At 40.5% G+C, this 14,009-nt stretch overlaps 2 protein-coding genes across 6 annotated transcripts in view; one reads left to right on the forward strand and one right to left on the reverse strand.

Annotated features, from left to right (window-relative positions):
- The window catches only part of wdfy4 (WDFY family member 4), a 46,231-nt gene extending 39,844 nt beyond the window's left edge, over window positions 1-6,387 (reverse strand). For 3 of the 4 annotated variants that reach the window (XM_074645712.1, XM_074645711.1, XM_074645709.1), the window contains exons 1-4: window positions 4,810-5,080; window positions 2,885-3,139; window positions 1,706-1,817; window positions 307-434 (exon numbers count right to left, since the gene is read on the reverse strand). In XM_074645712.1, coding sequence (XP_074501813.1) covers window positions 307-434; window positions 1,706-1,817; window positions 2,885-3,139; window positions 4,810-4,830 — 516 coding nt within the window. In that variant the 5' untranslated portion in view covers window positions 4,831-5,080. Of the gene's footprint in view, window positions 1-306; window positions 435-1,705; window positions 1,818-2,884; window positions 3,140-4,809; window positions 5,081-6,247 lie in introns of those variants that run through there. The other variant, XM_074645710.1, reaches the window with a different exon arrangement.
- A 1,326-nt stretch (window positions 6,388-7,713) lies between these two features.
- LOC141773736 (uncharacterized) lies at window positions 7,714-14,009 on the forward strand. Of its 2 annotated transcripts, none has more exons than XM_074645716.1 (10): window positions 7,714-8,034; window positions 8,648-8,783; window positions 8,929-9,039; window positions 9,161-9,293; window positions 9,536-9,714; window positions 9,877-9,950; window positions 10,080-10,242; window positions 10,328-10,428; window positions 11,940-12,130; window positions 12,419-14,009. In XM_074645716.1, exons 1-10 carry the CDS (start codon window positions 7,914-7,916, stop codon window positions 12,905-12,907), a joined length of 1,698 nt encoding a protein of 565 aa, XP_074501817.1. In that variant the 5' UTR covers window positions 7,714-7,913; the 3' UTR covers window positions 12,908-14,009. The 2 variants fall into 2 exon arrangements, with proteins under 2 accessions (XP_074501817.1, XP_074501818.1); XM_074645717.1 differs by having other exon boundaries at window positions 10,346-10,428.

A 14,009-nucleotide genomic window follows, 5' to 3' on the forward strand; every position in this document is an offset into this window, starting at 1 on the left:
TGTTAACATTTTGATTAAAAACAATACCTTTAATCTAAAAAAGAATTTTAGAGAAAAAAAATTCCAGATCTTCAAAATATCTTTGAATACCACTTATAATAATTCATATTATCCTAGTTTTGGGAAGTTTAATACATTGTGGAGATTTGTGTTGTCCAACGTCCAATATCAGTCAAGGGCTTCACATAATAAGTTTCCCCATGAATGAGCGACTCCCATCAAATGTAAAAAACTTTTGATAACATTGATCAACTGAGAGTATGGAGACTTGATGTCACTTCACTTTAAAACTTAATTTTCACTCACTGAGCTGTCAGCTGTCAGCAGCAGCAGAGACTTTAACAGCAGCCATCCTTGATTGTCTCTCGACTCACAGTTTGTCTCCTTAGTATCATGCCTCTGGAAGAACCGCACCACCTCACCACGAGCCTCCTCTGTAAACAAAACAACACTCAACATGACTCAACATGTGCTGAACAATAATCACAAAGACTAACGTAACATCAGGAAGGAGCCAAAGACAGTCTGACTGTAATACTGTCGTGGTTTCTCTTCACAGTCTCCGGTCTCAGAAATCAGTAAAATCGAAATCCACATTCCAGTCAAGTGCACCGGTGTTCAAATAGAAAGCGAAAAGGCATATCTAGAAAGTATTTGGGTGGTTCAGTGGTCTCAGAAAAGTTTCGTTTCTATTTTGAGAGAGAAAATTTGCATTGTTTCTATATTTGCCAAATGTCAAGTTCTTGTGCTACGCAAGAGTTCCTGGGAAACTATTTGATTATGAAAGGGGCCCCCCAAAAAGACCAACCGTGCCGGAGAAGGAAAAGTCACACTTTTGTTGTATAATAGTTAATAAAATAAATAAATGTTGTACTTTTTGTTAATTTTTGCAGGGACATCCACAGTTAAAAGTAATTGTACCAGAGTTAGCTAGAAGCTAATTTGCATCTGTTGTCCCAGGGCAGGTAGACAAAAAAAAAACCACATGATAACAAATACACTACGTACATAAAACAGCACAATACATCTAAATGCAACAGTGTGAGATAATAAATAGAATCAGAATGATAAATACAATAAATACAAGGCAATCACTTCTGTGCTGACTGTAGCCAAAGCTTGATGCTGGTTTTAAACACTGCTAAGCTTCCTGAGTCTCTAATGTCTGTGGGTATGGAATTCAACTTCCCCACCACTTTAACCGTGAATAGCTACTACATGCACCATGTTAGCGCCTTACTTGATACCAGAGCTGCACTAAAAACCAGAAGCGTCCACTTCCCTAAAAACAAAAAAGCTTCTCCTTCATACTTCCAGAAAAATACAAAAACAACCAGCGACAGAGGGACAGGGAGTAGGACAGGGGAGACACAGAGAGAGAAAACTGACTGAATATCAGTAAATCAATCTAACACCAGAGAAAGTATCTCAACATCAAGAAAGGAACTACATATTAAGCGTTTCCACATTTTTCTTAACAGATTGTATGTGCTTTAGCGTTCCATATTCAACTATTTTTAATCATTTAACATTATAAACTATTAAAAAATAGTCTCATTAATTTTACAATACGAGAAAAAAAGAAACTACTGGGAAAGAAACGCAGCACACTGAAAATGCAGAAGTAGACAGAGGAGGTAGAAAGTTTCTCCACCTGCAAAAAAACCCCTGTTGTATTTGCTATGATATGAGCAGCTGTTAGTACCTGCAGGTCTTTCTGCTAGTCTGCTGTGGATGTTGTGGATGACAGTATCAGCAGTGAGGGCTGCAAGCCCCTTTATGTTCAAACCTTCAAGTCTGCCACCATCCTCACAGACCTGGGAACAGAGAGGAGAGAGTCCATCATACAAAGACACTGGAGAGCAAAAAAAAAACCTGTAGTGATATCCTGAAAAATGAAACATGAGATTATGTCTACTGCAAAAGGCATTTTGGGGTGAAAATGGTATCTAAACCTGTCTGTAATATTAATTTTAAACTGTTTTGGTGTGGAATTATTAGCATAAAATGACATGTTGTGCTCAATGGATTGTACATGCCTTGTACTGTACAGTACGTACACATGTATGACATACTTGCTCTACAACATTTGGTGCATTATGAGATGCGGTAAAACAATGTAACCATGTTATAGTTGAATATCAGCTCCTTCTGGTAATGCACTACACTATAAATAATAGAAGCCTGTGTGTACCACTATATGCTCCTTTCACTTCCATAAGAGGATATCGCATTTCACTGAGTTTGCTGTTCTTAAGTGAGGCCCTACGTTCTGGTCATGAGGCAGTAACACACAAACACACACACACACACACAGAACCACACGCAAACCAAAGAGTGATTACGCCTGCAGCTGTGAACCCAATCAATGGTGGTACACACACACAGATCTGTGGTGGAATTTACACCGAGTGTGTGATGCAATTCAGGCATGGAGAATGAGAAATCCCTCTTCTTCCAATTAATCAAAGCGAGGCCTGAACCTATGGATCTGAAGCGCTTTTATATTTCACGTGACAGTTCAGTAAACTGTATAGATTTACTGAGAGACCACGTACACATTCGTTCAAGAGATGGTGATGGGATCAGCTGAGAGCCAAACATCTGACTGCCATCTCATGTTGTTTCATTCGAGTAGTGTGGAGCGGTTTTGGAAACCACAAAGTCTTGCGGCACCCACTTAACCTTTTCAAAGTTGGGTATTAATTTGAACTGCGGCTCCACTTTAAATTCTCCTGCCATGGTCGATTCATGATTCCACAGTTATTTATTTCAGGATAGAAAAAAATAACTCACTTGGTTGACTGATGAACTGCAAAATGTAACCCTGAAAATGATGCTTGGATGAACAATGAGAGCTAAAAAGGCACACAGTGGTCCATACCTGTATGTAGAGAGGCAGGACTTTGACTAGATGCTCCTCTCTCTGCTCTAAAGGAACATGGTCAGTGCTTTGGTCGGGGCTCGAGTATGCGTCAACTCCCAGCTCCTGTAGTTGTTCTTTGAGCACTTGGAGTTGGGGGTTCCTACAAGAGCCCTCCACTTTCTCCACCTTCAGCTCCACAGAGACAGCTAACTCCCCTGAAGCACTCAGCTCTCCAGTTTCCTTATTGATCCTTTCCCCTTTAGCAGTCTGGTCCTGGAGGGAAAAAGAGCCAATAGTGAGAAATTCTCAGATTGTTCTATCATTTTTTTAGATACCCAGAGTTTACATAATATCCTGAATGTATTTTAATCACATTTCCCTGAGTTGTCTGTCTCACTTCCTCAAATAAATGTGTCCCAAATTAAACCTTCAGCCCTCCTCCCCTACCCCACACATCACACTGTCTGCATGAATAAATCACCAGATAAAAGAGCAGACCACTGGCAGTCATGTGCCATATTCATCAACTAGTTCTCAACCTCTGTGAAGGATCCGCATGGTATGATTGATGCCCAATTTCCAGTAACTGAAAGCCCATAATGTCAGTAAATATTAAAAGCTTTTCAAGCTTCAAACTCATCTCTGCATGGGCAAATTACTGCAGATTGTTTTATACCACGTTTGTATTCTTTCCTTTTCTCCCGTTTAGTCAACAGTAATTGTGCAGCAGTTTGGGAATACCTAATCAGCAGGGCTGTGTATTGGCAAGAATCTGGCGATACGATACGTATCATGATACAGGCGCGTTACGATTCAATATATTGCGATACTGTAAGCAAGGCGATATATTGACATTTTTTTAAATCTAATTTTAGGAAACCTGTCATAGTATAAAGAACACACCGCTATACATAATACATAAAATCTGAGTACAAAAAAGCTGACCTTTTATATGCAATGAGAACAGTGGGATCTACATTAGCATTTATTACAGTCCCTGTACCATCCAACATCATAGTACTACTTTGAGGGGGCACATGCATTGAAAGGGCGCATATCTTTGCAAATTTAATAAAGTATTGACTGAGTTAATCTGTACATGTAAACTATTGATACAGCAGTTTTGAGAATCGATACAGTATCGCAAAATAATGTTTTGCGATACTGTATCGATATTTGACATTTCTTACACCCCTACTAATCAGTCCTGTCACTTACTGTACAAGTGAAATTAATTTGACTATTTGAAGTGAACATATGCAAAAGATTGCAAATTGGGACCTTATATTATTGCGATATCTAATTAATGTGACACTGATATAACCCTAAGATGCTCTGTCCCTCTCAGTTGCCCCTAATATTGCCAAAGTTATTGATCTGAGCTGATTCTGATCATGTGAAACAAAATTCCTCTGCAGTTTGAATTTCCTCACACGAAGCTGCTAAACTGCGTTACACTTGTATGTCACGCCAAGTGTGAATAAGGAGTCCTGCTCCCAAGCAGACATGTTATGATGACTGAGGTTTTGACTAGAGCATTGTTTCCTCATTACACTGATAGTATTTTGGGGGATTTCTGTTTAGAGTTACTCACTCATGAACAATGTGGGACATTGGTAGGAGCGGACTGCTAAACTGATAAGCCAGAGCCGGTAAAATGAGATGGTAAGTAAAGGGAAAGGCAGTTCACATTCCAGAGAAACTAATTAATACTTTGATGTTTTCTCATGTGAGAGTGTGTGAGAGAGGCCGATAGCAAGATGGCGCAAAACCATCCGAAGTCGCCCCTGGCTTGTGAAATGGGAAAGCACATATCCCTATTGACAACAACATACAACCGAGTATGTCAATGTGAAAGACATGATCACGGGTACAGTAACACTTCTGCCACCTTCAATTTAAATTTCAAAAGGAAAAGGAAAACATGGGTTAAGTCCACTTACCTGTACTTGCGTGAGAGCCATCTGGGATTTTCTAGCTCTAAGAGGAAGCGGTCATCTGTGTTGTGTTATTCCAACTGAGTTGTCTGTCTGTGTTTCCATGTCAGGAGGAAAGACAAGCAGAGACCTGCTCAGACAAGACTAGTGCCTACTATGCTGACCCCCTCTGTAAAACCACCCGCCCCCTACTAATCTGCACCAAGCAGACTGAACTTTGAACAAGCCCAGCAACTCAAATCAGCTGGCCCAGGTCATGTGCCTTCTAACTTCCTTAGAGAAGCAGAAGTGAAAAAGTGTGGTTGAGCTGGTTGGATGGGGCCCTCCCACCACGGCTCAAAGAAGAGTGCCTAGCTTTTTATAGACGTGGTATGATATATTAATCACTGTGACAGGATCCAATGATTCACCAAATAAGCCGGTAAACACAGCTTGTAATGACGGGTTTATGTGGAAGGATTGAAGGCTTAGACTTGTAGGGGAAACAATAAAAAAAACATTTGTGTTATCTTGTTATAAAAGACTAATCCATTCAAAAGGAACATAATGTATTGTTTGATATTTCACTTAATGGTCCTGTAACTCATATTGAGTTGGTCAATGTGAAGTGTAACTGCACTGAGACTGGGACACTACTGTGACTGTATTTATTGGTGGTGACATGGGATATTATATCAGTGCAAACATAACTTAGCCAGCTAAACGGCGCCATCTGGTGGGTTTTAATGACATAGAAATATGCCCCCCTTTTGATTTTCTATTAACTTATTTGTTGATTTAATTTATTATACTCTCGTATTTTTGTATTATTATTATTGTTGTTTGTTTTGTTTTGTGTGTTTGTTTTTTAAACTCTATTCTTTCTTTTTATCATTATTATCATTATTATTATTATCATTATTATTATTATTATTATTATTTATTTTCTTAATTTTATTTCAATTTTGAATATTGAAGTTGTTTTCTCTAGTGTACTTAATGATTTTGTCTATAAGCTCATCCACTTAAAAATTGGTTTATAAACTATTGTTAATAAGAACTGTAAATTGCATATATGAAAACCTTGAAAAAAGGGAAAAAATAAAGTATACATAAAAAAAAAAGAAATATGCGGACAGCAGCCAGATAAAGAAAAAACTGTCCCAAAAAATAAATGAATAAACTTAAAACCTGCTCAATCATGTACCATAGACCTTTTGTTGACTCGAGTTATTTTAGCAGGAACACTACAGGTGTAATCTATTACATTAATGATGCTAACTCAGTGGTTTATTGAACGCAGCCACTATTCAAATTATTAAATTACACCTTCTTCACCTATTATGAAAAGCCAAAATGTCTAAGAAAGGACTCATTTGAAAAAAGAAAACATAAATGAGCACAGTCCTGATGTTTTCACTGATTAACTAGCTAGCTAGACTCCTCCATCAGTCCCAGGACTCACCTGCTGCAGGTGAAGCCTCTCTCAGCTCCATGGTCGTTATCCTCCATGTTCACGACATTTATCTCTTCTCTGCAGGTCTCTTCAGCTTCGCCTCGGACTGATAACGTTACTACACACTTCAGTGCTTTGACACAGCGTTGTCCTCGCATTGTTACCGCAGTGTTAACTAACTTTTATAAGCTGACAGCACGTAGAGACTACACACACTACAGAGACGCCTCCGAGGCGCAGAGCCAACAACACGCATTTACGCCAGTGTCGCAAACGCAAAGCAGTCTCTGAACACTGCTTCAGTATCGTGCGTTGCAGTCTCCATGGTTGCAGTATGCAATTAAACTTTGGCACAATTAAATAAATGCATTTCTTGCCTATGAGGAGTTAACATTAGAAATATTTATTTTAAGCTAAAAAAGTTATATAAAAAATCTGTGTTTCCAAATTTCTGCCCCAATAACTCCTCGTTCAGCCTGACACATCGCTAATTAACTTTTAAAGGTCCCATATTATGCTCATTTTCAGGTTCATACCTGTATTTTGTGTTTCTACTAGAACATTTTTACATGCTGTAATGGTCAAAAAACACACTATTTACCTCATACTGTCGGTCTGAATATGTCTGTATATACCCTCTGTCTGAAACGCTCTGTTTTAGTGCATTTTGACAGAATTGCAACTGAATTGCAACAGAATTGTGTTGCTGGGAAACAGCTTGGGTCCATGTGTACGTCCTGTCAGCTGATGACATTCACATACACTGCAACCAGGAATAAACTGGAACACATTCAGAATATTTACGTTTAAAACTGCGTAAAGGGTCTAAATATTGTATATTCGTTACATCACGAACGGGCAGAAATCCTGACAGCTTGTTTCAAATGCAGAGTTTCTGAATACGGGCCGTGTGTATTTCCCTGTGGATTGAGTGTTTCGATACTTTCACAGTATTTATATAGGACTTAAGCCTGCTTTATAATAAATAAAAAAAACATGAAAATCTCACTTTTTTATAATATGTCCCCTTTAAAGAGAAAAAATAATGTCTTCATAATCGCAAACATTTTGAGAAGATTTTTGTGGATTTTATTTGTTTACACATACTGTATAAAAAAGGTACAAGTAGAGATTTCATAAACAACAACAAATGTGATGGAGAGGTGCAATAAACCCTAGATTGGGCTTGATCAGGGCACTCTCCAATGCATACCTTAATCAATTTTAAAAAGAGGATAAAGTATTAAAAAGGATGGTAAAGAGAGAGAGAAGAAAAAGAGAAGATTACACACACTAGCAAACATCTATATACATTCCTGCTTTATAATTTAAAAAAAATGAAAATCTCACTTTTTTATAATATGGGACCTTTAAGGTGTTATGTCAAAGATCTCTGGTGTTATTTTATTTATAGGGACCACGTGTTATATTGACGCATGTGACATCACAAGTCACGTGTCCTACTGCAGCCAACCAGGTGTCCAGGGCGTGGTCTGCCTCAATCAGTTTAGCACACAATGAAAGATCCCCGTTATTTCTGCAGCGGAAAATGATCTCCCTTCTCTCTTTACATCATCATGTTGTAGCGCTTCGTCCGAAGAGCTGATTTTTTGTTTCCGTTTTGCAGTTTGTGTCGGTGGAAGTGACAGCAGGCCGCCTCTGTGCAGACATCATCATGCATCCGATGCCTGTGTGCTCCGATAGCGGTGGAGACATATATGACTGTATACAGAGAGGAGATATTGAACTGTGTATACAGTTCGTTCAAAATGACCGATCAGTTCTCAAGCATAAAGGTAAGGTGGAATAAGATGCAATGAAATCTTAATCTGATCAGTGTGGTCTTTTATTTACAGCATATTTGTGAGACTACAGGCCACTACTTCCTACTGTGTTTCTGTCTGAAGCATAGCTATACATACATGTAGGAGCTTGTCACTGATGGTATTTGCTCATTATAAAGCCAGGAAACTGCTGATTAACAATGTTTTCCAAGAGAATAAACCTGTTATACCTATGTCATATGTCTGTAATTCACACTTTGTCTTTTGCAATCTGTATAATTTGCAAATATTTCAGCATTGGACAAGTATAATTTTACATTATGCTATTTTCAAAGCAACCCATTTAAACGTGATCGTTCTCCAGTGTCTCCTGATGTGATTTTGTCTCAAATGATGCCAAGAAGGGAAACCTAACCCTGCTGCAGCTCCTCTGTGAGCCGGTCTGGCACAGCTCTAGATGGACAGATCCTGTGACAACACAGCACAAAGTCACATTGTGCCAAAGGAAACCTTAACCCCCAAACTCCAACAATCAACAGGCTGACAGGCCGTGCATTTATGTCAGGCCTTTAGTCACAGAGACTGCAGATCTGACTGTAACGTGCATGTGTTTGTCTCCATCCAGGCTGGGGTGGTTTCACCCCGCTCCACTACGCTGCCCTCCATGGTAACCGCGCCCTGGTTGACTTTTTCCTCAGCAATGGAGCTGACCCTAACGTGACATGTGATGCAGGACAGACATCCTTTCACTTTGCCTGCAGGTGAGCAGTAGTCGCACATTTAGGTCTCTAGTGTTAAACAAACATGCCTGGATTCTCGAGGTGACAGTGTCATGATGTGAGCAGCGTGCATTTTGTTCTGGATGTGATCCTGTGTAATAACAGTTTGTGCTTTTGACCCCATCAGGCAAGGGAACATCTATATCATACACCAAATGATGCAGTACGGAGCTGATTTGCGCCTCATAGATCTGCAGAGAAAAACATCCCTGCATCATGCAGTTACTGGGGGCAGCATGTGAGTAGAGGAAACAGAACATCACAAAATGTGTTGTTTAGGTTTTATATTTGTTTGGCTACACAGTCACACACACAATATATATATCATGCATGCACTAACTGTTAGTTATGTTTCCCAGTGTTGCAATACACTATTTGTGGGAGACAGGAATGTTCCGGTTCTCAGACACCGACATGTACCATGTGACACCGCTTCACCTGGCTGCATCCACGGGCAACACAGAGGTGGTCCGGTATTTGCTCAGAGACCAGGTAGGATACTTTACTCAGTATAGTCACTCTCATTAACCACTCATATAAAACTGTAGGCAGCCATTTCCAGCAAATAAGCTCAGTACACAACCTAGCACAACATTTGCAATTACAAAAATGTACATCCATACTTGGACATGTGACAAAGATCAGTTAAATGTTAAGATGCATTTGTGAAACTGAGCGCAGTGCAGCTCTTTTAGCAGTAGATGTGCACCTCAACCCTCTTGTTTGTGTTTCAGAGATGTGCTGTGGATGCAGTCGACCAGCAGGGAGCGACCGCGCTTCATGTCGCAGCAGAGAGGGGTGGAGTGGAGGTGGGCTGGACGCTGCTGCAGAGGACAGGCTGCAGGATGCTCTATCAGAAGACCTACAGCGGCCTCACGCCACTGGACCTCAGCAAACAGGGGAAAACATTTAGGTGAATCTGCTGTCTTTACAAATCTCTGGAAAAACACTGACCACTGCATGGGATAGTAACACCCCTCAGTACCTTTAGACATCCTGTATGTTCACATTCACAGATTTCTCTTGGGATCCTGATGCTGATTAATTCATTGCTTTACTGTGTATTTTTCTCCAGACATCAGCAACTCACCAAGCTACTGAATCGGTACATTCATGAGCCATTACACCACAAGCCCACAGAATCTCATGGTGAATATTACTCTGTCGTTTTGATCATTCACCTAGCAACGAAAACATGATGATAATAATGGCACTGTGACAAGTGCTGTGTGTGCATTCACGTGTTTTATGTTTGTATCATGTGTCTTTCCTCACCAGTTTTGTATTACTGGACACTGTTGTTTCCAAGCCTGAGTGGAGCTGCCATCCTGCTGATAGCAGCCATGTTGGGAGGCTACGGGGGGCTGACCTGCGGTTTGCTCTTCCCCTGGCTGGCCAGAAGCATCTTCACACAGTTCCACCGCATGACCACATACCAAAGGTTTGATCAAAAATGTTGCACACGTAAAATGTTTATCAGCAAGTCAACATAATTCACTGTGTGTTATATCTCTCCGTTAATTTAGCGTCCGTCTTCCTTCCAGGTTACCCAACCCGATCTACCTGGGAACCCTCTTAGCTGGCTTGTTCCATTCGCTTCTCTGCTTCTATGGAAAGATAATGCCTAATATCCTTTACAAATGTAGGACATGTTAAGTCTCATACCCGTGCATATGTTTGTATTGAAAAAAAGACTTTATAATCTTAAATTAGATTATTATTGCCTTGTTTGGGAGTATCAGTTGACTGGACCATAGGACTTCTAGCTGGTATGCACATTAAAACACCAGGATCCGAAAGCCATTTAAGCATTTATTGAGGGAGAATAATGGGTGGAGGTTGAAGGATGGATAATGGATGACGATGTTGATGATTTTTCTGTACAAAACACAAATGAAATCAATATATTGGCATGCTTACCACAATTAGAAATAATGAACTAGAGGTACATAGGTTATCTTACATTATTAATGCATCAACCTCTTAAGGATGAAATACTTTAACATTCTCCATCTGGATCCAAATTATAACAAACACAAGTCAATACCAATTAACACCATATACAACCATTTTCTTCTAAAATTAACTGATTGCCTTACTTACTGGGTTTGACTGTAGCTCACAGGTAGGTGGCCTATATCACACAGCTTCAGGACAATACCATGATCTATTAAGGAGTTGAATTCAAACATTAAATTAAGATAGAGCACATGTAGAAATAACTCAAAGAATATAAACTGTATGTTGTCTAAAACAAATGATCAGAATCACTGTGATCAAACTTATTGGTGTGGCAGCATGGTCTCAAACAAAAGGATCTGAATAGAACACACCCAGCCTTTATATAACCTCACCTTCTCTATGCTCCTGCACCCACTACTACCTGGTCTCACACAAGGCCTATTAAAGGAGGGAGGGACACGGGCGGACACGGATCTTGGGTTATGGGGTATGACCATGTGTATGACACATGCGCAGTGTAACTGAAGCTACGGTCGTTGCGATTGACTCAATTTCGGCGAGGGCAGACCATATTTTACTGCGCATGTGTTATACCTCAAAGATATGACGCGTTGATGACGCATGACCCAGCCTCCTTCAATAGGCCTTGGTCTCACAGAATTGACTGGAGGCTTGAGATTTTGAACATGTATCATGTGGCTTCTTTTTGCCCTGCTAGCAGTAATGACATCTCAATGTTGGTCCCGTCCAACACTTTGGTTCAGAGACGAATATCTCAACCGAAGACCATAATTATCACGCTACTCTAAATATTATGGCGCCACCCTCAGGTCAACCAACATTGTGACCAACATTTTGGTCTATGACAAGATATTCTAAAAGTAATAGTTGGATGTTCACAAAATTACCTGTGAATAGTCTTCAGAGGATGAATCCCAATATTTTTCATTAACCTCTGACCTTTCATCCAGTGCCACCATTGAGTCACTCAATGAATATTTGAAGGGCATAATGCATTTGTTAAGCATATTTGTGCTTCCCAAAGAATACATTTTTATTGTGGACAGTCCACAAGCTTTCTTGTGAAAATTGTCACCTAAATATACACAGTGAGGCAAATGTAATCTAGGATTTTGTATATTAAAATGGCATGGGTTCATCCTTAACCTTTTGAATGTGTGTGGCCAACCAGCGCTCTGGTCCAGGTGTCAATGTTCCACTTCTCCCTAGTCCTCGGTTTGTTCTGTAAGGTTCTGACTCAGGATCCTGGGACCCTGGAAAGAGCGGACGCAGATCCTCGGTTCTCCTGCATCGCTGACCTGGTGGAGAGCAGCGAGAGCCCCCACAGGTTCTGTCCATACTGTGAGGTAAGACATGGTCCACGGTCCTTCCCTTACAAAAAGCTCAGATGTCATAATGAATTAATGATGTGACAATTAAATGCGATGGAGTATTTATGGCGATCAAGTCTCTGCCAGTTGATTTTCATCCCATAGTGAAATTAAAAAGCAGTAATCAAAAGCAGTATATGTCTGAAAGGTAGGAAACAATGCACAAAAGGTTGCTGGTAAAGTTAAAGATGCACTAGTTCCTGGGCTCCATCCTATAATAAGTATGTTGCTCTCCTCCCCACCCCGTCTCTGCTCTCCTCATAGCTGTTTCCGCCCGACTACACGAAGCACTGCAAGCTGTGTGACGTGTGCGTCAAAGACTATGACCACCACTGCCTTTTCCTCAACCGGTGCGTCGGCCGGGGCAACCACCGCCTTTTCCTCTTCTTCATCCTCTCCATGCTGATCGCCCACTTCCTTTTCGTTGCCACGGCAACAAGTTACCTGTACGACAAGATGCCCGTGATGGGTCGCAGCTTCTCAACGTGGCTCACATTGTTAGGGGAGGAGTTCTGGGTTGTGGTCATGATGGTCATGAACGCACTGACGCTGCTTTGGGAGGTGTGGCTACTGATTGAGCAGTTTGACGCCGTTGCCACGGGAACGACCACCTACTTCAGACAGTGCGAAAGCTCGGTGCGGCAGAGGTCAATGGGTCAGCGCTGGGTTATAGTGCTGTCGTATCTGCTGGAGGGTCGACGGCGGGTGGGCAGCAGCCTAGCGAAAGAGGACACGACTTCCATAGACATTTAAAACTGTCAGTTTGTCTTGTATCTCGAAACTGTTTCATCGCTCACTTGCTTCTCAGTTTACAGTCTTTGGTGTGCACTAAACCTAGTGATAATGTCCTCATTAGATTCAATAACTCCCTAATGCCATATAACATGTTGTACTTGAATGTAAAATTTGGTTACATCTCAATATTCTATTTTAATATACAGTCGGCTATATAGCAGATTTGTCTGGCTAACAGGATAACTACCACTAAGAGTTTAGATGTTCAGCTAGTTTTTAGAGACCTCACTGAATACTTTTAAAACAACAGTGTCCTAATGAACGTGTTGGTTTACATTGTTCTGTGTGAAGTACTTGATATTTCCAAAACTGTGTTTTAGCAGGATACGCCTCTGAATGAATGCTCACATTCACACCTGTTTTTAAAATCCACATAAGCATCCTTTTTAACGTCATTGATATTTGTGTGTGTCATCACGGTGTGTAAAGCATTGTTCAAAGTCGTGAAGATGTGTGTACTACTCATAACATTAGCAGGTCCTGTGATTAGCTATAGTGATAATGGTTAATAGCAGGTGCACTGAAAGCCTTTGTTCCTGACATAATACCATTACCACTCTGACCTGCTCCTAGTCATTGGAGCCATGACACTTCCTCTACCTGCTCTCACTAATGACACATGGCTCTTTTCATGGCTTCAATTAAACACACTCATTTCCTTTGTGTCCCCCAGGACCATATTTCTAGATTATAGATGATGTTCCCCACACCCCCTCGGAGGCCGGTGTGTCTGGACTTCGTCATGTGACATTATTTAGTGTCTACTGTACTGCCTGTTGTGCATATGGAGTGGTGAAGATGAGCGCATGTAAGCCTGTGAGTGCTTCTACTGTATTTCTCTGTCCCCGGATCAGTGTTATTGTATTCAACTGGCTGCCACTTGTCGATATCCCAATATATTTTATATGTACTAATGTATTTTATCTGTGGTTGCACAGTTCATTTGGGTTTCCAAGATGATACCTCATTTGTGCCATGATGTTTTCTTATGCTGTAGGAAAATGATGCTGAATGAAAATAACACATATCACTGAAATCTATAAATAAATAATAAGAATAA

The sequence above is a fragment of the Sebastes fasciatus genome, chromosome 9, assembly GCF_043250625.1.
Source record: "Sebastes fasciatus isolate fSebFas1 chromosome 9, fSebFas1.pri, whole genome shotgun sequence".
NCBI classification, from domain to species: domain Eukaryota; kingdom Metazoa; phylum Chordata; class Actinopteri; order Perciformes; family Sebastidae; genus Sebastes; species Sebastes fasciatus.

Bases quoted from the DNA above. Each gene is read 5' to 3' on its own strand.
- LOC141773736 (XM_074645716.1), top strand. From the start codon at position 7,914: ATGCATCCGATGCCTGTGTGCTCCGATAGCGGTGGAGACATATATGAC. The intron at 9,294-9,535 runs GTAGGATACTTT...TTTGTGTTTCAG, and splicing joins GGTATTTGCTCAGAGACCAG to AGATGTGCTGTGGATGCAGT. The intron at 9,951-10,079 runs GTGAATATTACT...TTTCCTCACCAG, and splicing joins CAAGCCCACAGAATCTCATG to TTTTGTATTACTGGACACTG.